The sequence below is a fragment of the Pistacia vera genome, unplaced genomic scaffold (genome assembly GCF_008641045.1).
Source record: "Pistacia vera cultivar Batoury unplaced genomic scaffold, PisVer_v2 Contig528, whole genome shotgun sequence".
NCBI classification, from domain to species: Eukaryota; Viridiplantae; Streptophyta; class Magnoliopsida; order Sapindales; family Anacardiaceae; genus Pistacia; species Pistacia vera.
Genome location: NW_022196366.1, coordinates 1 through 25,212, shown reverse-complemented (window position 1 = coordinate 25,212; position 25,212 = coordinate 1). Strand labels below are relative to the sequence as shown.

Genomic DNA, 25,212 nt, shown 5'->3' with positions numbered 1-25,212 from the left:
GCCTTGGAGATAAGGAGGTTAATGAAAAATAGAGGGGTTAAGAAGATGATTGGCAAGAGCTGGATCGAAACTAGCACTAACTTGAATCTTAATATGAATGAGTTGAGTAGCAATGAAAGTGAAAAATTCCAGGTGCACGGGTGACTTTTTGATGGTGAGGAGATTAAAGATTAGGATTAATAGAGGGTTAGAAGATTCCAGGCAAAAGTTGGATTGATACTAAGAGTATCTCAGGTCTTGAGTTGGATGATATGGGTGGCACGTACCCATGGAGAAAGCAATTATTCAGGTTCTAAGATGTCTGATTGTGAATAGGGATAATTGTTAGAATATTAATTTGCTAAGCGTGATTGTGAATGCGAAAGAATGACCGACTGAGCAGTATTAAAAAAAAAAAAAAAAAAAAAGAAAAAGAAAAAAGAACATCATGCAGCTGATAAAGCTGAGATTGGCGTGCAGCGGAGAATGCCGAACTGACTGCACAGGGGAGATATTGGTTATTCAAAGAATCTAACTGCACATGACATGAGGCGGTCGAACTATTTCTGGGTAGCTTAGCGGTTCATTTGAGACTCTTGACTGTATTACTCAAGAGGTCTCGAGTTCGAATCCCTGCGACTACTAATAAGGAATTATCACTGGAGGTTTACCTGACAGTTAACTTCAGGATCTCGGAGGACTAATTGAGGTACGCGCAAGTTAACCTGGGCACTCAGATAAAAGAGAGAGAGAGAGAGAGAGAGAGAGAGAGAGATGAAGCAATCATACTACACAACTACAAGCACCTCAACAGAAGAAGCAAAACTCAGTATTCAACTATGATACAGTGTACAATTTAACACATTGATGTAGCTAAAATAAAATTTTACAATCTTCCATCTGTCGTCTATTATAGCAGTATCATATACAGAGTTCTGGATGCTTGAAGAATGCTGCAGCTATACAGTTCTTCCGCTAATCAGCTAGTCACCTCAAATAGAACAAGTAGTGAATTCTATAGCATTAGAAAACTTTCATCAGATTCCTCTTGAAATTCAGAATCAGAATGTTGCTCAGGCTCTAACGCAGTTCGCATTTCTTTGCTAGCTAGTGCAGCAAGGTCTTGCCTGTTTGCATGTTTATAGGCATCAATCACAGCCTTGAACAAGGATTCGTTGGGTTCCATCTCTCCATATTTTAACTGGCTATGAATCCTCTTCACACCTTCAACCAAGCCAGCTGTTCCATAACAACCTACTAAATTAATACAGGTAACAAGGTCTGGTTCAAGGCCCTCATCCAGCATTTTCATGTACATGTTCAAAGCCCTGTCATTTTGTCCCGAGGACTTATAAGCATATATTGCAACATTGTAGACGAAAGAATCAAGAACCACTTCAGCTTTAATGAAACTTTCACAGGTTTCAAGTGCTAAAGAATGCAAACCCACTACTGAAAATACGGAGGTGATGACAGCTTCTGTAGCATAGGGTTTCCCTTCCTGGCAAGAAGACTCTAGCTGACTTACAGCTTCGATTGGAAATCCTCCCTTCTTCAGTACAGTAAACAATACTTTGAAGGTCCCATTGTCAGGCAAAAGCTTTTTAGCTACCATCTCATGCAATAATTCTCCACACCCACGTAACTGACCATTAGTAGCAAAGCATGCCATCACCTTATTGTAAGAAATAACATCCGTTAATGAATCTGACAGTTTCATCTCCTCTGCAACTTCAATGGCTTCATCAAGCATCCCCATGCTCTTATACAGATACATCATGGCTGCAAATGAGACTCCATCCGCCTGACCCTTTTCTCTTAAATTATTAAAAATAAATTTGGCTTCACTAACCATACCCAGATCTGCATAAAGAGTGATCATACTATTTGATGCCACAATATCTGGACCACCTTCCATATCCTTCATCTTCTCATAGACTTTTTTTGCTTCTTCCAAGCATCCAATCTTGCTGTAAGCCTTGATCAGGGCTGTCAACACTATCTGATTCGCCAACAGTCCACTTTCTCCCATCATGCGGAAATATTTCAGAGCTTCTTCAACATTTCCAGACTCAGCAAACCCATTGATTAAGGAACCATAAACAACTTCATTAGGTTTTACTCCAGCTCTTGCCATTTCTTCAAAGACGTTAACTGCATTAGATATCTGCCCGAGACGAACATAAGATGCAATGATAGAAGAAAAGGTCAAACATTGAGGTTTGAATGATGCCCCTCGCATTTCATCTAAAAGTTCCACTGCTTGATCTACTAGATCACCTGCAGCACACATCTGAACAAGAGAATTATAGGTGCATTCATCAGGCCAAGTTCCATGATTTCTCATGCTCTTGAAAAGAGAAAAAGCTTTATCATAAAGCTTTGCCTTGCCATAAGCTTTAATCATAACATTATACTCAACAACATCCTTCTTCTGACCAGCTATATGTCTCTTACAATAGAACACTGCCTCAGCATCAGCCCAAAGCCCTTTTTCAGCATATATATCTACAATCGCTGCAAGAGTCTTTGATGATAGCCCACCACCCAACTGGCACTTCTTGAAAAGTGCCTTCCCCTGATCAAGCAATCCTTCATCAACATACACCTTTATAATTCCAGGAAGAGAATGTTCATCAATAGGCAGTCCAGATTTCTCCATCTCTTCAATTATGGCTTCCACATCTTGCAGCATGTTCCTCTGACATAAAACATGAAGAACAGCTCTGTGAGTTACAACATCAGGGAAAAGGCCCAACTCCCTGATCTTCCAATAACATTTTAGGGCAGCATCAATATTCCCCGCATCAGCATACAAAGATAAAAAGATATTATATGTCTTTGTATCAGGTGAAATCTGCCTTTCCTCCATCTTACTAAGCAGAGATTCTGCCTCTGATAAATGCCCATGACTTCCACAGGTATAGATCATGGTATTAAAAGTTATTGTATCCACTGCAACCCCAGATTTTAACATTTCAGCAAATATATTAGCTGCATCATTGAGACGTCCTGCCTTCCCATACAAATCAATCAACGTATTATATGTAGACGTTAGTTTTGGCTTCCTAATAGAATTCTCTATGTCCAATGAACCCATGCTCCTTGGAATGGGATTTCGTCCACCTGTCCTGAAAAGTTCAGTCGACAGAAAATGCTTCAAACTAACTGGTGCAGAGGCAGACCCATTTTCAAAATCAACCATTGAGTCCAATTCAAAATCATCCAACTCAACCCGCCCAACACACCAATCCTTATAAAACCTATCTGCCCTATCAAACTCTCCAACATCCTTCAAAGCCTTAACAACAGTGTTCATTGTAATCTCATCAGGAAAAATCCCTCTCAGTCTCATATGCTTTATCCACAACAGCGATTCTTTAGCAAGACCGGATTTAGCATATACATCAACGAGCATTCCATAAGTATTATTGATGGGCAAAACACCATTTTGTGCCATTTCAATCCAACAGAGCCTTAATTCATCCCATTTTTGAGCTCTACCCAGAGCTCTAAGCACAACGTTATAGTGAATTACATTATGTGCATACTCTTTTTGCAACTTGAAAAACTCAAAAACACGAATAACTCTCTCCCAACTGCGCTGTTCTTTAAGAACCACAGTCTGTTCCTTCGGACTCAAATTTTCACAAAATGTATTAAGGGTATTTTCTAGATCATCATTAGACTCTAAAGCCCGTAAAATCGTAGGCAAAACGCCACCATACTTCTTTCTCCTACCATTAACTGAAGAATTTTTAGTGGGCGGGAGTGAAGATTTTGAGTTAGATTGAAGCTTAAACCCGACAGAAACCCTCGATGCTCTTGGGTTCTGCTTCTGGGCGTGTGAATGTTTGATACTTCTTTCAAAGCTTTGGTCTATATTTACCGTAAAGAGCTGCGGTATGTGTTTTGTTTTAGCATTCTTTTGCTTACGGAGATTCCTAAACCCTAGAAAAACCCCAGCTGTGTAAGGAGAGTGAGGAGAATGGAGCTTACTTGGTGAACAGAAATGGTGCTGGAGACTTTCATGACCCAATTCTCTGGAACCGCAACTCTGAAGCATGATTTGACTGCTACGGATTTATGGGAAAAATAGGTTTTCGGGTTCAATAATTTCGAAGCGTGAAGCGAGAGGTTTAGTTGAAGAAGATATTTTTGCAGTTATTATAGTTTCTAATTTTTAATTTACAAAAGTTTTGGGAGCGCTTGCGTTGGGGAAAAGACTAACACAAAATTCGTATTGTTAAATCCTCAAAAGGATCTGACTGAATTTATACATATTTCTCTAAAAAATAAAATATTATACTTATCAAGTTTCACTAAAGCTAGAAAAAATAAGTGTTATTCACGATATTATGTGTAAGACCAATTTAATAATACACTTTAACTTCTATATATATATGTGTCCATATAACCTTTTTCTTTTTTTTATATATATATATATTTTCCATAATGATTTAATTATGTTTTGTCATCAACCTTCTCTAGTTAGCCTCAAAGTAAAAGAGTAAAGAGGTCAAACATGAGTTCTTGAGTTTCAAGTCCCTAAAAACCGTAATAGGGATGTCTATTGAGAAGATTTACTTGGTCATCAACTTTAGGGTCCTTGTGGATTAGTTGAGGAGCACACAAATTGGCTTGGACACCTCCGATAAAAATAAAAAAAAAATAAAAAAAAATGCTTTACTTATAAAACGAAAAAGTGAAAGAATGTATAGATGAGTTAACGACATGTTCCCACCCAAAAAACGATACCCTTCCACTACCCAAAGCACAATTTTTCTAGTAATTTTAGGTGTGAGAAAAGGAAAAATGTTCTAAAGTCCATTATTAATAAGGGTAGAATGGTCAACAAACATTTGGTCGTCAGAGAAAAAGAAAAGAAAAGAGATGGCGCATATTAGTGGCATCACAACTGACGGTTTTTGCCGTTTTTCGACCGATCTTGGTGTTCAAAATCATTTCCAAGACCACCCACAAAATCCCATCACCTCCTCTACAAAACCCAAGCCTCCATTTGCCGTCATCACTCACCATTTCCCACCACCACCTCTATTCGCACGGCCGACTCTTCAAGCCAGATTTATGGTTGATTTTTTTGCCAAAAATCCCCTAGACACCACCATCACACTCCCCACAATTCACACTACAAAATCCTTACCTCCATCATCGTCCCTTGCTCGCTGATTGTCGGTCGTGCACCGCACGACTTTTCAACTTCCAAGCCGATTTTCGGTCGTTTCCGATGTCGAAAATCGTTGCCACCACCAATCAGCTCCTTGGATCTTTCTCTCCAAAAGACCCCAACAATCCTGATCTCATTTGCTCACCCATAGCTGGCGATTGANAGAGTAAAGAGGTCAAACATGAGTTCTTGAGTTTCAAGTCCCTAAAAACCGTAATAGGGATGTCTATTGAGGAAATTTACTTGGTCATCAACTTTAGGGTCTCGGTGGATTAGTTGAGGAGCACACAAATTGGCTTGGACACCTCCGATAAAAATAAAAAAAAAATAAAAAAAAATGCTTTACTTATAAAACGAAAAAGTGAAAGAATGTATAGATGAGTTAACGACATGTTCCCACCCAAAAAACGATACCCTTCCACTACCCAAAGCACAATTTTTCTAGTAATTTTAGGTGTGAGAAAAGGAAAAATGTTCTAAAGTCCATTATTAATAAGGGTAGAATGGTCAACAAACATTTGGTCGTCAGAGAAAAAGAAAAGAAAAGAGATGGCGCATATTAGTGGCATCACAACTGACGGTTTTTGCCGTTTTTCGACCGATCTTGGTGTTCAAAATCATTTCCAAGACCACCCACAAAATCCCATCACCTCCTCTACAAAACCCAAGCCTCCATTTGCCGTCATCACTCACCATTTCCCACCACCACCTCTATTCGCACGGCCGACTCTTCAAGCCAGATTTATGGTTGATTTTTTTGCCAAAAATCCCCTAGACACCACCATCACACTCCCCACAATTCACACTACAAAATCCTTACCTCCATCATCGTCCCTTGCTCGCTGATTGTCGGTCGTGCACCGCACGACTTTTCAACTTCCAAGCCGATTTTCGGTCGTTTCCGATGTCGAAAATCGTTGCCACCACCAATCAGCTCCTTGGATCTTTCTCTCCAAAAGACCCCAACAATCCTGATCTCATTTGCTCACCCATAGCTGGCGATTGAAACTTCTCTACCCTAGGGTTTTTCGAGTTTTTATAGATTAGTTATGTTTGATTCGTTCAGTTTTTGTGTTTGTTGAATTGAAAGACGATTGAGAGATGTTTATTTGCAGTATTTGTGATTTTTTGTTGACTTTCTGGTCGTCGGCACTCCCTAACGCTAGCGGCAATTGTTGACAACGAAAGAGGCTAAGAGTCTGTTTGGTCAAGTGTAACGCCCCACTTGAGGTACGTAGCTAATTTATGTTGCATTGTTTGAATGTTTATTGTTTTGCTCTCAATTGAGTTAGTATGTTGTTATTTTTGGTTGGTTGGCCCTTGGTTGATTTGATGTGTTGGTTTGGTTGAGTGTTTGCCCTGAAATTGGTTAAGACTTGGTGAATTTTGGAAGTACAGTCTTCGCCACGACGACGTAACCCCTGTATTTCTTCTCTGGGGGGAAGAAAGAAACTTCGCCGCGGCGAAGCTCCGGCTGAAAAGTTGGGTGAAGTTTCTAGAGAATTTTCCATAGGAGCAAAGTGACCATTCTACCCTAATTAGCAGGAAAAGTGGGGAGTAAAATGTAAGAAAATTTCATGGAGAATGCGTTAGAGTTAGGGGTGTGAGTGCAAGGAATTAAAGGACAAAGTTAGAATTTCCAAGAAAAAGCAAGGGCAAAATGAGAATGCATGTGTAAATTATGAGCTAAAAAGGGATTAAGCTTGGTAAACCCTTCATTTCATCACTTCCACCGCCATTCCCATTCATCATTTCCTCTCAACTCTTCATCAACTCTTTCAAGGATTTTAAAGGGCTTTTTGAGTAGTTTGGGTAGAGAATTAATCTAAAGCATCCTAAGGTAAGGATTCTTGCTTTAGATGTGAAATTTATCTATAGATGTGTTGAAGTCTTATAGTATGTTGTTAAAGTTGTAGAGAAAAAGCCATCTACCAAAGGAAAAGAGAAGTGCTAGTGGAATCATTCTACCACAAGGTAAGTAAATCTAACTTAAGTTAAAGTTTAAGAAATTTTTTAGTAGAGATTTTCTTTATGCATGTATGTATTATGCTTGTTGAGAATTGAGATGAGATGAGTACAGAGAAGTATTTTGATGTGTGAAGAGAGAGTGAAGTTGAGATGAAGTTGGAGAGGTTTTGTGTAAACCTTTTTGGGAGTGTTTTCCTTGATAGGAATTATGGCTATATAAAGGAGTTTTCTCCCATTTTGGATGGTTAAAGGGAAGAGTAGAGTTATAGATAAAGTAGAGTTTTTGCATGTACATGAGTTGTTTGATGAAATGCCTAAGAGAAGTATGAGCATGAGTAGTAAACCTTAATTCTTGCAACATTGCATAATGACATTTCATGAGAGCATTAATGAGCATGAACATAACATATGCATTATTTGTGCATTTGAGAAGTAGCTTGAGAAAGAGTAGAGACTTTTGAGTATGAGCTACTTTAAGAGTAAAGAGAAAGAGAGAATGAGCACTAGAGCACAAAAAGAGAGTAGTGCTAAAGAAGATAATAGAGTAGGTTGTGTGATGGGGAACCCATGAGTGATGAGTAGAGGTCACGAAGAGTGGAACACCAGGTTCCAGCCGTGCCTCTGGTAAGATGGGGTCGTGACAGTCACGAAGAGTGGAACACCAGGTTCCAGCCGTGCCTCTGGTAAGATGGGGCCGTGACAGTCACGAAGAGTGGAACACCAGGTTCCAGCCGTGCCTCCGGTAAGACGGGGCCGTGACATTCAAGAGAGAGAGAGAATATGTACTCACGTGGCCAAGGGCTCCAAATCCATGCATGACCAAGTCTGATCGGCAGAGAATGAGTAAAAGTCACGAAGAGTAGGATAAGTTCTCGGTCGTGCCTCCAGTAAGATGGGGCCATGACAATCAAGTGAGAAAGAATGAAAAAACATGAGAAAGAACAGAGAGAGAAAAGTAGAAGTCATGAAGAGTGGGATGAGTCCCAGCCGTGCCTCCGGTAAGATGGGGCCGTGACATCCGAAGAGAGAGTTAGTAGAAAAGAAATATGAGAAGAGAAACAAACAGAAAAATGTGAGAGTAATGTAAGGAAAGAATTAAGAGATGAGTTATAGGGATAGAGTAGTAGATGATTTACTTACTGAGCATTATTTGTGCTCACCCCGTTGTTCTTTTCTGTTTTTGTAGGATCTAGGTGAGGACGCGGTTGGATGGACGTCGACAAGTGAGGAGCAATAGCTACACTGTCCACCACAGTTTTGATGACTTATGTACATGATACTAAATTTGTGTAAAGAATATGTATAAAAAAAAAAAAAAAACAATTTGGGTCCAACTACTTTTGCTAATATACATGTATTTTATTATATGTATTTCTATAAGTATTTTAGTATAAAGTAGTTGTTACATTTTGGTATCAGAGCAAGATTTTGAGATTTGACAGTGTACTATTCTCGTCGCCACGACGTCCGATAGCCGACTGTGTGAGTTAATTCTTTCCTTACTTTAAGTGTTTCTCGAACTGATCGCATGTGGTTATTTTGTAGATGAGGCGTAGTACCCGAAAGCGTAGTAAGGGTGTGATGAATGAGGGAGAACCTTCTAACCCACCAGAATCTACGCCCCCTCCCTTGGATGAAGCTAGAATTCGGGGAATTGTACAACAAGTTATGGCAGAAAGCCAAGGGAGAGTTGAAACCCCTATTCGAGTACCGACCGCAAGGCAAGAAAGAGAAGGGTCGGTACCTCAGATAGTACAGAACATAGTTGAGTCGATTTATGGTCTCCCATGTCAACATCAACCGTCAGAGTTTAAAGGAACTACGGACCCGGTAGTAGCAAAAGAATGGTTTAGGTCCATAGAACGTATGACAGCTTTGTTTCCCATGATGGATCGGGAGAAGATCTGGTATGCGAGTTTCTTATTTCGGGGTGATGCCCGAATTTGGTAGGAATTGATAGAAGATACTCATGATGTTGCAGTAATGACTTGGGAAGAATTCAGAAGAGTGTTTGAAGCTAAGTATAGAACAGAGGACCGAGTTCATGAGAATGTCCAATAATTTATCAGCTTGCGGCAGGGGTCTAGTACAGTGAAAGAGTACTCAGTGAGATTTAACTCCCTTGCTAGGTTTGCACTCGGAATAGTTAGCACTCCGGAATTGAGAAGAGACAAGTTTGTTTATGGGTTGAAGCCGGAGATAGCTCGTGATATAATGACGGGTGCTGATCCCCCGCCAACCTATAGTGAGGCCTTGAGGCGAGCAATGAAGGCGGAGATATTTGAGAATAAAATTCCCCCAGTAGGTTCCTCGACAGGAGGATCAAGTGAGCCATTCTCCGCCCCGCAGAGAGAAAAATTTGAGAGTGGGAAGAGCAAAGAAATGAAGAGTAATAAGAAGAAGTTTCAACCTAGGCAGAAGAGAAGAGACTGAAGGAGTAAGCGGCCCCGGACAGCCCCTTATTCTAAATGTGGGAGGAACCACCCAGGAGAGTTTTTAAGGGACCAGAGGGTGTGTTATAGGTGCCGATAGCCAGGGCACTTGATGAGGTATTGTAAAGCTCCTCTCCCATCAATAGCATAGAGTTCTAGAGGTACTAATGCAAGAGTGTTTATGGTAGCTCAAGGGGAAGCCGAGGCCAGTCCATCAGCAGTTACTTGTCAGTTATTATTTCATGCAGTTCCTTTATATGCCTTTATTGATTCAGGAGTCACTCATTCTTTTATATCTTATGGTATGATAGAGAGATTAGGTTTGAAACCTAGTAGAGTGAGCCAACCCATTAAGATAGAGTTACCCGATGGGGTTAGTGTTTTGACTTAGGAAATGTTGTCAGGAGAGTCTGTGGTGATCCATGGTCGAGAGTTAGCAGTTGATTTAATAATGTTTGATATGCTTGACTTTGATGTGATATTGGGCATGGATTTCCTAGGAAGGTATGGAGTAGAGATTGATTGTCGGAAGAAAAAAGCGAGATTTAATCTCGATAGTAGAGATAAATTTAGTTTTGGAGAGGGCCATCAATTGAGTATGTTGATCAGTAGTGTGAAGGCTAGAAAGATGTTAAGAAATTGGTGTTCGGGATATATTTGCTCATGTAGTGTAGAGTGGTGATGTTCCATAGTCAGAGATTCAGAGGGTGCCAATAGTTCGAGATTTTCTAGATGTGTTCCCAGAAGATTTACCGGATTTACCTCCTGAAAGAGAGGTTGAGTTTAGTATTGAACTAACACCTAGGACAGCACCAATATCTAAAGCCCCTTATCGAATGCCCCCAGCAGAGCTTCAGGAATTAAAGAAGCAATTCCAAGAGCTTAAATTAGCTACGTACCTCAAGTGGGGCGTTACAATTCTCCCCCCCTTAAAAGAATTTTGTCCCCAAAATTCACACGAACAACTCCGGGTAACGGTTCTTTATGTCTTGTTCTACCTCCCATGTGGCCTCTTCTACCTTGTGATTCCTCTAAAGGACCTTCACTAACGGAATACTCTTATTTCGAAGCTCTTTAATCCTTCGGTCTAAGATCTGTACTGGACGCTCCTCATACACAAGGTTTTCTTCTAAATTAACATCCTTTATACTCAATATATGGGAGTGATCGCTTACATTCTTTAAAATATATGTATATTAGCAAAAGTAGTTGGGCCCAAATTGTTTTTTTTTTTTTTTTTTTTTTTTTTTTTTTTTTTTTTTTATACATATTCTTTACACAAATTTAGTATCATGTACATAAGTCATCAAAAATGTGGTGGACAGTGTAGCTATTGCTTCTCGCTTGCCGACGTCCATCCAACTGCGTCCTCACCGAGATCCTGCAAAAACATAAAAGAACAATGGGGTGAGCACAAACAATGCTCAGTAAGTAAATCCTCTACTACTCTATCCCCGTAACTCATCTCTTAATTCTTTTCTTACATTACTCTCACATTTTTCTGTTTGTTTCTCTTCTCACATTTCTTTTCTACTAACTCTCTCTTCGAATATCACAGCCCCATCTTACCGGAGGCACGGCTGGGACTCATCCCACTCTTCGTGACTTCTACTTTTCTCTCTCTGTTCTTTCTCATGTTTTCTCATTCTTTCTCACTTAATTGTCACGGCCCCATCTTATCGGAGGCATGGCTGGAAACTTATCTCACTTTAAGAGTAAAGAGAAAGAGAGAATGAGCACTAGAGCACAAAAAGAGAGTAGTGCTAAAGAAGAGAATAGAGTAGGTTGTGCGATGGAGAACCCGTAAGTGATGAGTAGAGGTCACGAAGAGTGGAACACCAGGTTCCAGTCGTGCCTCTGATAAGATGGGGTCGTGACAGATTTTAGTATAAAGCAGTCGTTACATCGAGCTTATGAAAATTAGCTTATAAGCAGTTAGTGCTTATAAGGTAATTTGAGCTTATTAGCATTTGAAATTTAAGTGATTACGTATTTGGTTAAAGTACTTATAAGTAATTGATAAATAGTTGACGTGTTTGATAAAATATGGCTTATAAGTACATTTTATTATTAAAATGACTAAAAAGGGTACTACATTATTTTATCAAATAGTAAATTATATTAACTCAATTTTTTACTATATTATTATCAAATTAAATAATATAAAAGTAAGGTTATATAATGGAATTTTAAAATTAAATATTATGATGGAATTTGAAATATAAAAATATTATATTAAGGTTAACTCATTTTATTATGATGAATTTTATAATATAAAAATAAGATTATATGATGGAATTTTAAAATTAATAATTATATTTGGTCAAAGTAACTTATAATGAGTACTTATAAGCCAAAAAAGAGAAAGTAGGTTTCTTCAACTTATTATTATTATTTGTTTATAAGTCCAAAAAAGTTATAAACAAATAGGTCAATTTAATTTTAGAACTTATAATCGGAGACAAACACCCCCTAAGAAAGGAAAGAGAAAAGAAATGTTGTATTTTCCATCCAAATGGTATTTGAAAAGTAGACGTGTATGAATTTGTCAATGAACCATTTTTTGGGTGGAAACATGTCGTTAACTCTGCATAGATAGACGGGAATTATCAATCGTGTAATTCAATTTCATGTCTTTTGCATTATGTAATTTTTATGTGTTGATGCTGAGCAGTGCGCACCACACGACACCGGTACTGCGTCAGGCTAACGGAAAGTCTACAAATGAATACGGCCACGGTTAAGCATGGCGATCTCCACTTGTTCTCCTCCAAGTCTCTCCGCCACGGGCGCTCTCTTTTGTTTGAAACAGCATCAAATCAACCATTTTGCTCATCGCTGTTGTATTTGATTGAAATAAAAATTTATATATTTTTCCAGAACAAAGAAATATTAGAAATGTTTTTTTTTTTTTTTTTTTTTTTAATCGGAACACTTTTGTTAATATTATGCAACAGTAATTTGTGCAGAAAAAATTCTAAAAAAAACTCTAGTAGCCTATTCCAATAATTCAAGCATTATGGATTTCTTACTACATTCGAGGGCAAGCCAAGTTACAGCAGAGCCTAAATAAGCCAGTGGAAAAGTGGGGCATAGAGCCTGCGTCTCGACAGAGAGTTAAACATGCAAAAAGTTATATAGAAATTAAATTTGAAGTAATAAAATCTCTTGGACTAGTCCAGCTTAGTATTATCCGACGAGTAAGGTCCGTGTCCCATCTCATAGAGCTGCCATCATGGCCTCACGCTTTATCTCCGCAGCTTTGCCGCTGCCTCGGAAGTACATGTAGATTTGCTGCAAAATACGATAAAAGAGAGAGATGAGGCTCAAAAGACTAATTAATGTTTAATAAACAAAGCAAGTTGGATTATCAAACCTGAATAACCCAGATACTGATAAGTGATTCAATGGCGAAGAATGCAAAACCAACGAAGTAGAATACCTGCAGTTATGAGCCAACAGTGTCAAGCCTTCTAAACGAGGCCATCACAAACATAAACATCTAACAGATCATTTCCTGCCATTCTTGCGACTGATTATTGGGCCACTTACGCCCTTTTAAGATGAATTAAGCATCATAATCCAAAGTACTTCTGCCGCAACTATGCAACTAAAGTAAGCTTTTAGCAGATGCAATATTCTTGTTATTACAATAAAATCATTAGAGAACTCTAAAATGTCCAGTATAAAACTCAGATGACTTACCCCAACAAACGCATTTTCGCTCAAAACTTCTATTGCAGGCAAAATACCTCTGTCCACAGGATGAAATAATACAAACGTTAGCTGCAGAACTAAAAAGAACTACCCATGCTTATATAAATATCCCTCCCACATTAATGCTCAGAAGGAAATATGAAAAAAAAAAAAAAAAAGGTTCTAAATGACAAAGAAGAGATGGTAAAATAAGGTCAGTTTGAGTATAGGCAGAAGTGAATTTGTCGTATTTCTCTTCATGTTGAACAAGAGGACAAATACAAAGTCTGCCTCATACTTGGGGAAGAATAATTCAACTTAAACTGATAACCTGAACTTCATGCGAAAGGTGTCATATCTTCCTTCCACTGCTGTAACATTTTCCCAAAATGAGGAAGATAGACTACAAAATTGTTGCTGAGTACCAAACTATTTCTCTTATATGCAAAGAAATCAAAGATAACTTACGTAAGAGATTTTCCCCTGAAAATAATTGGAGGAGCTACTGAAGCAAAGACACAAAATGCTATGTGCAACTGCATGGATAAAAGAGGAAATATGCGTAAGCCACTTGCCAGAAACATATTCTATTTGCACTAAAAAGATCTACTGTTTGTAAACTTACACTGTAAAAGATGAAAAACCACCCGAACTTCAGAGCACTATCAGTCCTGTAAAAGCAGTTCGTATGCAGTTATAAAGTGGACCCCATGTTTTAAGAAAAAAGAAATTGGAGTTTCACTAACAGCACTTGAAATATATTTACTTCCAATAATACGAGGTCAAATAAATAACCAAGAAGTGGTTCCGAATACAAATGTGTATCATAATTGGCTTGGCAAGAACCATATTTTACATTATTCTCATGAATTCTTATAGGTAATCCAGGTTTAAAGAACAAATGAGTTCAATATAAGAAAGAATCAAAGTAATTTACATCCAATCACACATTGCACATCAGAATATTGGGCACAGACAGAGAACATCAACACAGTAGCTACCAACAAGCTACAATTTCAACAGTATATAAAATATCTAACTAATTCATCAAAGATCATTTCCTTGGTATAATCGTTCAACATCCCTCATCATTCCCATAAAATGATTACAGGGCATTCTTACCTTAGTTTGTCAAATTTACACACTTCCACAAGATGAAGTCTGGGATTATGATTCATTATCTTCTATTTAAGTTCAAACAACAATGCCCAAGATAAAGGAAAACAATAAATGTGAGATTCAGACCCGTGCAGAATTCCTAAAACCAGCCTTAAAGTTCTTGAAAGCAATAAGAATTTACAAAACTGAAAACATGGAATCACTTGAACTTTCAGCAGCGGTTGTTTTATGGTATAAGCTTCATATGATATCCAATATTCAACAGCTCAGAAAGAAACTGAGATCAACTTTGAAATGAACAAAAGGTAAATACCTCATAGCACGATAAAGAGGGCGATACCACAACACATATGATCCAGGAATCCCCGCTAAGCCGTAGATGATAGCAAGAAACCAAATTGTTATATCTACAAAGAAGAAAGTTAAAGAGAAAATCAGTAGATGATGTTACAGTAACTACAATCTGTACCCAATAATAAAGTAAAAGTTCAGAACCAACCTCCCCCTTTGATCCAGCCTATGGTAACAGCAATAAAATTCCACACAAGACAACCAGCCAAACCTACGTGATGTTAAATTTAAGAACTCGTGTCAGCTTACAGCACATTAAAAGATTTCTCTACATAAGCAAGAAAAAAACACAGCCCAATTTAACAAGAACTTGTATTACAAACCACTGCGGCTGCAAGATCTATCTTATCAACAGAAATCCTCAAACGAAATGACAAATAAAAAGGTACAGCATGAGGAAGCATTACAACCAACCCACAAAATTTATTGAAACTTTTAAAATATTAGGAGTTGAAGTGAACATACCCAAAAATGTCGTGAATGCAACATACAGTGTCTTTTGTAGATGGATTGGTATTTCATTTGCGATATCATGATGGATAAGAGGGAAAAATGGTGGCCAATTTTTCTCTTCTATTACAACTCCAGCTGCCAAAACAAAAAGGAAGAACAATTATCGTAACCTACAAGGCAAGGCCTAACCTCATCTTCATCAAAATATACACACATGCATATGCAAAAACAATAAATATGGTATACCACGTGATATTGCTTCTTCTCGCCGTTTCAGTTCCTGAATAACATCGAAAAGACTTGAAGTGAGTTTGTGTAATGTGCCAAAACAATATAAAGGCAGAAAAGACAACATTCAGTGTCCCAATACAACTAAAGAGAGTGAAATAAGGTTAAATCAACATATTAGAAAAACATTTTGAAAATTCAGTTTTGATTGTGAAAATTTGTCAGACGAGTAGAAATAAAGTCAATGAGTAGCTTAACATTATTCCTCAGTTACAGACAATTATGATTAGAAACACTCTCCAATAATTCTTCGAGAAAACATATGCTCATATGATCCTGAAGGTTAGCGAACAATAAAGTTGTGCAACTGATATCAATCTCTTGCCAAATGATCTTCTGCAGAAGTATTTGGATTTATAAGATGGCCATATTTGAAACAGTACAAAAAATACCTGTTCCATCTTCTTCAGTTCAGCCTCTTTAGCTTGGAGCTCCTTCTCCTTTGCTTTTAGATCCTGGAACTAAACAGAATTTATTTATTTATTATTATTATTATTTTTTTTTTTTTTGTAAAAAAAAATGCTCTAATATCACATTCTGACAGCAAATTGTTAAAAGCAAATCAATATCTTTAATGTGTTTAATACCTTTCCAGAATCAAGAGGAATATCAATTGTCGCACCACGATCATAGGGTTCAGAAGGCAGGGGTGTAAGCCTTGAGTTTGCAGGGGAGACACCAGTCTCCTGGAAATTCAACAAAAATAGAAGTTAGCAAGGAAAGATACTGTACAAGCACATATCTAACATCAGTATATCAAACAAACATCAGCACACAACTAACGATGCATAAAATATCAGGCTATCTAAACTCTAACAATAGACACATTTACAAACTTTTAATGAACTTGCTTCCACAGAACAGTCCAATAAAGAAAACAAGCTAAACAAGCAAATGACGAGATTTTAATATGCACTTGGCTCAGAGAACTGTTCAATAATTCCATCCGTGACTATAATTAGGCAGCCTACCTTCACATCAATTACAGCCTACCTTACATCTAGGGAAATATGTGAAACAAGGGCCATATCTCCACTCTCAAGAAAGATGTCAGCTTGTCCTTCTATTATACCTCTCCTTGAGCTGGTATAAGTTTCCTATCATGTTCTGCATTTATAATCTACAGCTTCTTGTTTATTCATAATGTAATAAATAGAGAACCCAATTCCAAATCTCACGATTGAGTTGCAACCACTATAACTTAATGATAGTTTTGTAACTGAAAAAAATGTTAAAAAAAAAAAAAAATTATAACTTCATGGGATTTATCCTCAGAGCCAAGGAAAACAATATGGTGATAAGAGGAAGAATTACCAATTCGTCCTGAGATAATTTGGTTACTGCATTCATTTCTTTACTGTCAACACTAGCACCACCTCCACTACCAACTTATCATCACGAAACCTTTGACAACCAACACTTGCCTTACCCCCTGACAATTTATTTCCTCATCCTACCACTGCCACCATTGACAGCCCCAAATAAACATAATCCTATTACCATCGTCAACAAGTCAGAAATAGTAACTATCAGTACCATCACAGAACCAGCATATTCATAAGTTTCCAAAAATCCACATGCTACTAGAACAACTAACGGATGACCACAATGGAAATGAATAGTTCCCTAGACTCGCTGTCAACCAATTGTTTGGCATTTCTCAAATGCAATCCTACAATCAAAAAGTAGGAACAAGCTGATGAATTTAAGAATTACAGTTAGATAAAAAGCGCCACCACCATAATTTGATTGCTCTGATCCTTTCCCAGCAGCTGGTTCCTGGCATTATAAACTATAAACATACAAGCTCTTGCAGCTCTATAAACAAATCCTTCAGGTCATAACAATGGTGTGAATAAACAGAGTTAAAGTAGATTACAATTTAGTCATGAAGCATAATAAGCCTCCCCACCATTCAAAATATCAACCGAACGTCTAAACAATGTCCAATAACTGTATACTTTATATAATATATTACTAATTTGGTTTTATTACTTGTGTGTTTCAAATATAGTACAAGTGATTCTTATCAGAGAGCACACAACTAATTAAGTTTTAGTTAACATTGGTACGAAGAATTTTTTTTTTTTTTTTTTTTTTTGGGGGGGAGGGGGACGACGAAGAAATTTTAAAGACAGTCACAATGAAATAAGTAATCAGATGTCTATATTGAAACGGCGCGTTAAAGAAGAAGACAAATATAACAAAAGCAAAAGTTCTCAAGTTCCTAATCCATTTATTACTTAATGTGTAAATGTTTTCTTCCTTTGTAATCAATCTCAAACGCTTATAAAAGGTAAGAATCAGAAAGAACTGTAGATTTTCAACTTCCACGTTATCTGAATCCTAAAACGAAACTTCAAAAATTTTCTTTTGTTTCCGCACTTTTCTCAGCAACCAAACTGATCACCAACATCAACACATCCAAAACAAACGAACACAACTCTAAAACAATGAAACGTCAAATACACGGAACAGATCTAACAATTCATAAAAATAAACATTCAAAACCAAAAAACGAAATCTCCAGAATACACACAATGAGAAGAAATAATTCGAATTACATAATGCAAAAAAGTTACCGCGAAAGGATTGACTCCAACGTCGTAGGAGGTATCGTAGCGACTCATGAGAGCGAATCAGAAGATCCAAGAGTAGACGAAAGTGATAGAAGATCCAAAGAAGCGTTGTAAATGATACAATGCAGGTGAAAAAACGCTTTGATTTGAGCGGTTCGTGTCACAGAGAAGCTGTTCGTTTCGTATGAAAATGGAAAGGAAAAGAGAGAATAGTGTTCGCGCGTAATGCATGGACTGGGTTTTATACCTGCCTGATTTGGAAAAAAATCCAATTATATTATAATAGAGGGTCTATTTTCAAACAAAATTAGATTAACTTAGCTTTTTATTTTATATTTATATGGCATTAAAATTTTGGAATGCATGATTTAAATCTATTACTACTATTAGTCGGTAGATATAAATAAGTTTAAAGTACTAAACCCTTCCCAGTTCAGTTTTTATAACGTTACGAATAAATATCAAATAGAACCCCTATGATTTAGATTTTTCTAGTCCTTGTGATTTCAAAAATATCATCAACACCCTTATAAGGGTACTTGTTTAGTTGTTTTAACTCAAATATCAGTTTATCCTCTGAAATTTGAGACATGATTATTTTAATTTCACCCCTCAAACGTTAATATTAACGTCTCAATCTCATCAATATAACGTAATGCAACAACTTAAAGAGTTTTACAGTAGTTGAAAGGGACACAAAATAGCGCATAACACATGATTCTTCCAATAATAATAATAATCTTATCAAATGTATAAAGCTTATATTAACAATAAAACAAACTGGAAGAACCAAAGAAAAAGGTATGTAAATTATGATACACCAAAACATGAGCATTACAATGGTTTATGATACACCACAAACAAATTTGAACATCAAGAATTGGTAACAAATGATAGTATGAAACAATAGGATCAGTACATCTCTGATCCAATGAAGACACTATACCATAGTTTAATCAACAACTGAATCATCACAAACTAATTGACCTCAATAATCTCACTGTTGGGGTTCACAGATCTGTAGCTAATTTACCTTGTAAACTCCGCTTAGGAGTAAAGGTCAAATGCGTAGGATGTGAACTGTGGATGTGTCAGTATGGGCATCTGTTGTAGCCTCTTTACAGTGATTTTTTCTTCTTTTTTTTTTTCTGGTCCGGATTGTTAATCTGGCAGATCAAAATCTATCCAACTTCACCATGATTCCCAAGCTGAAACCACAAGTTTTGTTTCCTAATTTAGGTCAGTCTCCGATTGATTCATTGCTGCGCCGCTCTCTCCGAATCATTTCTACTAGATCCTGGACAACTTCAGACATTGGGGGCCTGAATTCTGGTTCAGACTGCAAAATGCATTTTGATGTCAGGCACAGAGACAGGGAAAAAAAAAAAAAACAACTCTTTAATTTTACAAGCTTTTTTCTTCACAGTTCAATAAGTAGCAGTCCTAGTATTATCCTTTCAAAGTTAGGGTGGGTTAAAAGAACAATTGAAAGAAAAAAAAGAGGCCCCAAAATTTTCAGGCTTCCTGTGCCCAGAGCATTCTCTTTTGACTCTTAACAGAGCCTAACTAACAAGTACAACATTTTCTGGAACCCAAAAACAGGTTCCAACCAAGATAACAGAAGTACTTATTAGCAACCCATAGTTAAGAATGAAAAATACTCACCTGAACACAACGAGAAATAATGTCAGCAAAGTGTGATAATGATTTAGCAGGGTATTCTCCATTAAGAGAAGGATCAACCATCCTAGATAATGCATCAATGTCATGAAGCTGGGGAATTGCCCATCTCACAAGAAATTGCTCCCCTCGATTTCGTGTCCTACAAAACATAGTTAAGAAGACAATCCAGAAACTGATAAGAAACAGGAATTCAATTTAAGACAGTGAACTAATGTCTGAGAAATAATGGCACAAAATCATAGACACAATATGGTTCAATCTCTTACCTGTCATATGATTTCCGGCCTGTTAAGAGTTCTAACATAACTACCCCAAAGCTATAAACATCACTCTGACAAGTATAAATTCCTGACTCGAATTCCGGAGCTCCATAACCATAAGCTGTTAGCAGCTGTCCTGACAACTGAAGTAAAATAGTGTCAGACATGATAGAGCTTAATAGCCAGAAACAATATGAAGAAAAAGAAATTCATTTTGCTCATGAAAATCAATTTTTGTGGTTTCCATCATGGCAAAAAACTGACAACTAACAAAATATCACAAAAATTTATGCAAATAATGCTTGTAAGGCTGATATATCTTGATAATTCTTCGGAATCTCCACAACAAAAGCAAGAAGCCAATTCCCCTAGTATGGAAGAAGCAAAGTGTTGTATCAAAAATATGAGCCATTTATGGTGATAGATAATAAAACCAACAATTTTTTTTCTAAATCCAATTCAGTTTTCAGGAAGTCCTAATCTGGGGCAGATGGCTCTCAATCAAGAAAAAGACATTTGATAAATGGTTGCTTCCTTCCAAAAGTAGAAGAAACCCAAGAAATCATGCACAAAGGTGTAGACAACATGAATATATAGGTCCTCGACATGAGTGCCACAGTAGAGGAACTTGAAACTTAAAATGGATTGAAACTTAAAATGGATTGAAACTTAAAACTCAACATATCTTTTATCATCGAAAAGTGACAAGGAAAGATCAATAGTCAAAAAAGCAAAGTTGAAAGAACAGAAGAAAAATCATACAAAGAAAAGAACCTGACGGCTAGGACATTCAAACCTGTACATTCTTGTTTTATTGAGATTTAAATCAAATTAGAATCTAATCAGATCCAAGGCTTTATTTTTTTAGCAACCTTACTCTACTATCAGTAACAAGTAAGAAATATTTAAATTCCTTCAACAACATACTTCCTAAATAAGCTACTAAAGCTTAAATATAAATTCTCCATCGTTCTGTCTTACCTGACTGACAGCACCCGATGAAATCAGAGGAGCCAAACCACAATCAGAGACACGCACAGAAAGATCATCATCGAGCAGAACGTTGAGTGACTTGAAATTTCGGTGTACAATAGGCGGCTGACAAATCTCATGCAAATACCTGATCAAATAAAACATTTGAAGGAGATCACCAATTGAAAGGGTGCATACTTCAATAACAACGTAAATATAAAACAAGAATAAAGCCCACCTATCATACAGTAGAAGTAGAAGAATAATAGAAGAAGATAGAAAGGTAGATAGCGCAGATAGATAAAAACAACCGTTTTAATTATTTCAATTCATTTGATATTATCTGCCCAAACACATTTAACTCTATTTATAGAGAGACCTAATCTACTCACATATATACAAGTCTCCGTCAAATAAATAAGATAAATCTTACCAAATAAGATAACTAAAACTAAGTAAAATAATGTTATCAAATAATAAAACAAAATAACAATAATAATAATAATTTCCTAATTAAAATATTTCCTAAAATATTGAAAGAATTAAGACCCTTTGGTTTACAGAATGTCACTTTTCATTCTATCTTTAATAAACTTTTGCTATAGTTTGAAACTGAAATGTTAGTGAAATTCCCGTTTGAACTGACCAAGAAGTTGAAATCTAAGAAATGAACCCATTCAAGCTGTAAAGTTAACAAGTAGGTGCAGAAACTGCCAGCTTAAAGTTTTCTGACTCACTCTAATGCTCTAGCAGCTCCAAGTGCCATCCTAATGCGGGAGTTCCAAGAAATATTTCTTTTTACTTCATCATCTGAGTGTAGCAGATCCTGCAGTGTCCCATTACTGCAATACTCATAGATCAGAAGCCTTTGTCCATGCTCTGCACAGTAACCCTTGAGCTCGACAACATTAGCATGTCGGATTCGGTCAATGTCGTTTACCAATTCAAGAAATTCGTCATCCTTCTGCTGACTTGAGGCCCTCTTGTCCAGTTTCTTTACCGCAAGTAACTGAAGTAGCATCCAAAAAGATCACACATTAGACAAAAGCCATTCTATTTGTATATAACATAGAATAACATGCTCAAAATGATAAAAGAGAAACCATATGAAAGAGAAGCAGGTATATAAGATTGAAAAAAATTCAAGCTGCTACCTACAAACTCAAATCACAACTTTCAGTTGAGGATTTGTTGGTAGTAAAATGTGAAAACTGAACACAAAATTTCATATTTTTTGTGATATGAATTAAAAGATCTGCAAAAAGACTAGTGATAGCAATCCAGAGAAAGAATAGAACAAAACTGATGAAGAAAAAGTTGATATCACAAATAGTTTTCAAGGTAATGAGAGCCCAGGGTAGATTAAACAAACAATACACACAAAGAACATTGTAAAAATTAACTAATATTCAATTGAAAATCGTACCTTTCCATCAGGAAGCTGTGCCCTATAAACACTCCCCAGCATGCCAGAACCAATAAGGTTTTCTGGAGAAAAACTGTTAGTACATTGCTGAAGCGATGCGATGGTAAATGATCTAGCAATAGTGGAAAGATTCGCTGTTTTTGTGGAAGCTTTTGTCGTAGTTACTTCAGCAGGAACAATTGGTTTTGCAATGACCTTCTCAACAACAGGTGGTGGAGGAGGAGGTGGAGGGGGAGGTGGTGGAGGAGGAGGAGGAGGAGGAGGAGCCATAAACCTCATGTCTATCTCATAATCATCCTGTTTTGGTATTGATCCCAGCCTTCGGCCATCTCTTTCTTGTTCATTCTGTGACTTTGCAATTGCTCCCATTCTTCCCATCTCTAATCGATGATCGTCCTTCGGCTTCACAACTGCTTCCTTTGGAGCTGTTCACAAAATTTTCCACTCAACAAATTAAAACATGACATTGCAACAAATAATTTATATTAAACTGAATATCAGACTAAAAGCCAATTTATTTGCCTTTCTCCATTTGATTGGTGGGTTGTGCCAGTGGCTGGTTATCCCTTGGCTCTTCTCTATTGCCTCTATATACACCTACTTGTGCTTGATGCCGCTTGAAAATCTCCTCCCTTCTTCTGCTACACTTTGGCATTAAAAGCAAAAATGCTAATGCCAAAATTATAAACAACATCACTCCTGCAATTGATATCCAAACAACCCTTTTAGTCGTTAAAAATTTTTTCCCTCCAGATTTTGATTCTTCTGAAGAAGATGGCCCGTCAGCCTGTTTTCCAGGTGTGTGTTGAGAAGGTGGTGACCCAGAGACTGGTGGTGTCCCCAAAAGTGGTGGTGCTGGTGGTGGTGTTACTGCAGATGTTGGTGGAGGTAGTGGAGCAACAGTAGAATTAAATGAGTTCCCATCTTTTCTGCACAGTGTATCTCAATGTCAGAAAAGAAAGCATAAACCATATAGTAATACTGAAAGTTTTTAAACTACACAAAATTTTGCCACCTATTCCATTAATAATGTATGACATAATTCACCAAATCCATATTATGAAAACATAACATACTACATATCTTTAAAACTTTACACTCAAAAACATTAACGGTGTTAATTGTTATCTACATAATTCATAAACTCAAACAATTGTAACCCAAATATAGAACAACACAAACATCTATGCTATGCTATATTAAGTAATCACTTGACCCAAAGCTTAAACTGACAAGGGCACAGTCGCACAGACAATAGTATTAAGCTCTAAAATGGCTGTTTCAGAAACCAGATTAGGGCACATATCAACATTGCAGCAGTAAGTACCCATAAATTATCCCAACCAGCAAGTTATAATGAAATGAATTCTAATATCAACATCACTATTTACTTGCATGAATGCTGGTCTACCAAGAGTACATCAGTTCACGGTTTATATATCTCATCATTGTCATTTCCACGAGGTCATGAAGTACAAATACCTTTATAGAACTACGTGATTCAATAGACCACCTTCACAACTAAAATTAATTGTTTTTCAGATTACAGGAAGAAATCAAAGTAAAATGGGATAGAAGAACATTCATTTTCTAGATCCATTTTTGCTTACATGTTCTGAATCATGTGGCCAGTTTGAGAAACAGGCGATTGCATTTAGTTATAGTAACTGTGGTGCCTCAAATAAATATATCTACTGTCAACATTTTACCAATAATTACTAATTTGATGACCTTTAAGGGAGCTTTTAATGTTACTTGAAGAAATCAGCAACACACACGTTCCATGAGTTTGGCAACATCATTAAAATTACTTTTTTCTTCATTGGACATCATATTTAACAGCATAAGTCGCATACACAAACCAAAACACTTATGACTCTCACCTGAAATTTGGGATCTGCAACAACTTATCAGGTATGGGCCCAGAGAATAGGTTATTCTCAACATTCCTGTGGAAAAGGGGGGCAAATATAAGTTGGAAAACATCCAAAAAATTCTCAATACCCTAGAATATTGCTCTTGAGATTGTAAACAACTATATAAATTAGCAATTTATCCGAACAATCAGATGAGACAAGGTTGAGAAGAGTACAAATCTCTCAATGGAAGATCTTGTAAGACATCAAGGGTGCCAGACAGCTGATTGTTCTGCAAACGTCTGCCAACTGAGATATTAGCTATGACGATTAAGATATAATAGGTAGAATACAAATAAATTCGTCAAAGAGACTCACAGAGTTGTCAGTTGTGACAAATTTTCCAGAGACTGAGGCAGTTGCCCACTCAAATTGTTACTAGATAAATCTCTGCATAAACATAAGTGGCACCATCAACCACATATAGCATGCAAATTATAAACTGCAAGCAAAAAATTTGTCAATTTCAATGAACCTACAGATTGATCAATCCTGTCAGGGCTTCAAAGGAATCTGGTATTTCTCCACTTAAAAGATTACTGTTCAGAGACCTGAAAGGAATAAGGAGATGAGGATTAGGAAAAAATTAAAAACTGAAAGAATTTCCCACTGAGCATCAAAACAATAATATAGTAGGAAAAATTACATGTCTGTCAGTATAGTCAAAGATGCAAGAGAAGTCGGTATGCTACCAGAGAACTGATTAGCTGAAAGAAAACTGACAAAAAGGTAAAGACTATTATAACTTTTGCATAAGAAGGTGAAAAGAGCAGGTTAAACAGATATGGTAAAACATTCTATTCCAAAGTTGGGAATAACATACAAGTTTTGCATGGTAACAGGCAAATTGGACGGGATACTGCCCCCAATATGGTTGTTGCTTAAATCTCTGAAAAAAAAAA

At 36.9% G+C, this 25,212-nt stretch overlaps 3 protein-coding genes across 4 annotated transcripts; all 3 read right to left on the bottom strand.

Annotated features, from left to right (window-relative positions):
- Positions 1 to 711: 711 nt before the first annotated feature.
- Positions 712 to 4,129, bottom strand: LOC116107097 (pentatricopeptide repeat-containing protein At1g73710-like). Its single transcript, XM_031393392.1, has one exon. The coding sequence runs from the start codon at positions 4,043 to 4,045 to the stop codon at positions 995 to 997; it is 3,051 nt and encodes a 1,016-aa protein (XP_031249252.1). The 5' UTR covers positions 4,046 to 4,129; the 3' UTR covers positions 712 to 994.
- Positions 4,130 to 12,568: 8,439 nt separating this feature from the next.
- On the bottom strand, positions 12,569 to 18,230 carry LOC116107122 (secretory carrier-associated membrane protein 1-like). Its single transcript, XM_031393425.1, has 12 exons — positions 18,057 to 18,230; positions 16,062 to 16,160; positions 15,867 to 15,935; positions 15,433 to 15,466; positions 15,199 to 15,321; positions 14,882 to 14,944; positions 14,696 to 14,789; positions 13,889 to 13,934; positions 13,732 to 13,799; positions 13,273 to 13,321; positions 12,944 to 13,009; positions 12,569 to 12,861 (listed from the first exon to the last, which is right to left on the bottom strand). Exons 1-12 carry the CDS (start codon positions 18,102 to 18,104, stop codon positions 12,787 to 12,789), a joined length of 834 nt encoding a protein of 277 aa, XP_031249285.1. The 5' UTR covers positions 18,105 to 18,230; the 3' UTR covers positions 12,569 to 12,786.
- Positions 18,231 to 18,918: 688 nt separating this feature from the next.
- LOC116107129 (protein STRUBBELIG-RECEPTOR FAMILY 3-like) lies at positions 18,919 to 25,186 on the bottom strand. 2 transcript variants are annotated; one of them, XM_031393437.1, is made up of 13 exons: positions 25,134 to 25,186; positions 24,957 to 25,017; positions 24,790 to 24,861; positions 24,629 to 24,700; positions 24,487 to 24,552; positions 24,278 to 24,343; positions 22,917 to 23,323; positions 22,395 to 22,819; positions 21,706 to 21,977; positions 20,978 to 21,116; positions 20,003 to 20,139; positions 19,719 to 19,875; positions 18,919 to 19,392 (listed from the first exon to the last, which is right to left on the bottom strand). In XM_031393437.1, coding segments are annotated over exons 2-13 (1,914 nt in total). In that variant the 5' UTR covers positions 24,959 to 25,017; positions 25,134 to 25,186; the 3' UTR covers positions 18,919 to 19,293. The 2 variants fall into 2 exon arrangements, with proteins under 2 accessions (XP_031249297.1, XP_031249298.1); XM_031393438.1 differs by lacking the exons at positions 24,790 to 24,861; positions 24,957 to 25,017; positions 25,134 to 25,186 and having other exon boundaries at positions 24,487 to 24,542; positions 24,629 to 24,660.
- Positions 25,187 to 25,212: the final 26 nt, after the last annotated feature.

Excerpts from the sequence above, each read along its gene's own strand:
- LOC116107097 (XM_031393392.1), bottom strand. The coding sequence starts at position 4,045 with ATGCTTCAGAGTTGCGGTTCCAGAGAATTGGGTCATGAAAGTCTCCAG.
- LOC116107129 (XM_031393437.1), bottom strand. Across the intron at positions 24,701-24,789 it reads CTGACAGGATTGATCAATCT|AGATTTATCTAGTAACAATT; the intron begins GTAGGTTCATTG and ends ATGTTTATGCAG. Across the intron at positions 22,820-22,916 it reads CACCAATCAAATGGAGAAAG|CTCCAAAGGAAGCAGTTGTG; the intron begins GCAAATAAATTG and ends TTTTGTGAACAG.
- LOC116107122 (XM_031393425.1), bottom strand. The coding sequence starts at position 18,104 with ATGAGTCGCTACGATACCTCCTACGACGTTGGAGTCAATCCTTTCGCG. Across the intron at positions 14,945-15,198 it reads TGCATTCACGACATTTTTGG|GTTTGGCTGGTTGTCTTGTG; the intron begins GTATGTTCACTT and ends AACATCACGTAG. Across the intron at positions 13,322-13,731 it reads TTCAGGGGAAAATCTCTTAC|AGGTATTTTGCCTGCAATAG; the intron begins GTAAGTTATCTT and ends TCCTGTGGACAG.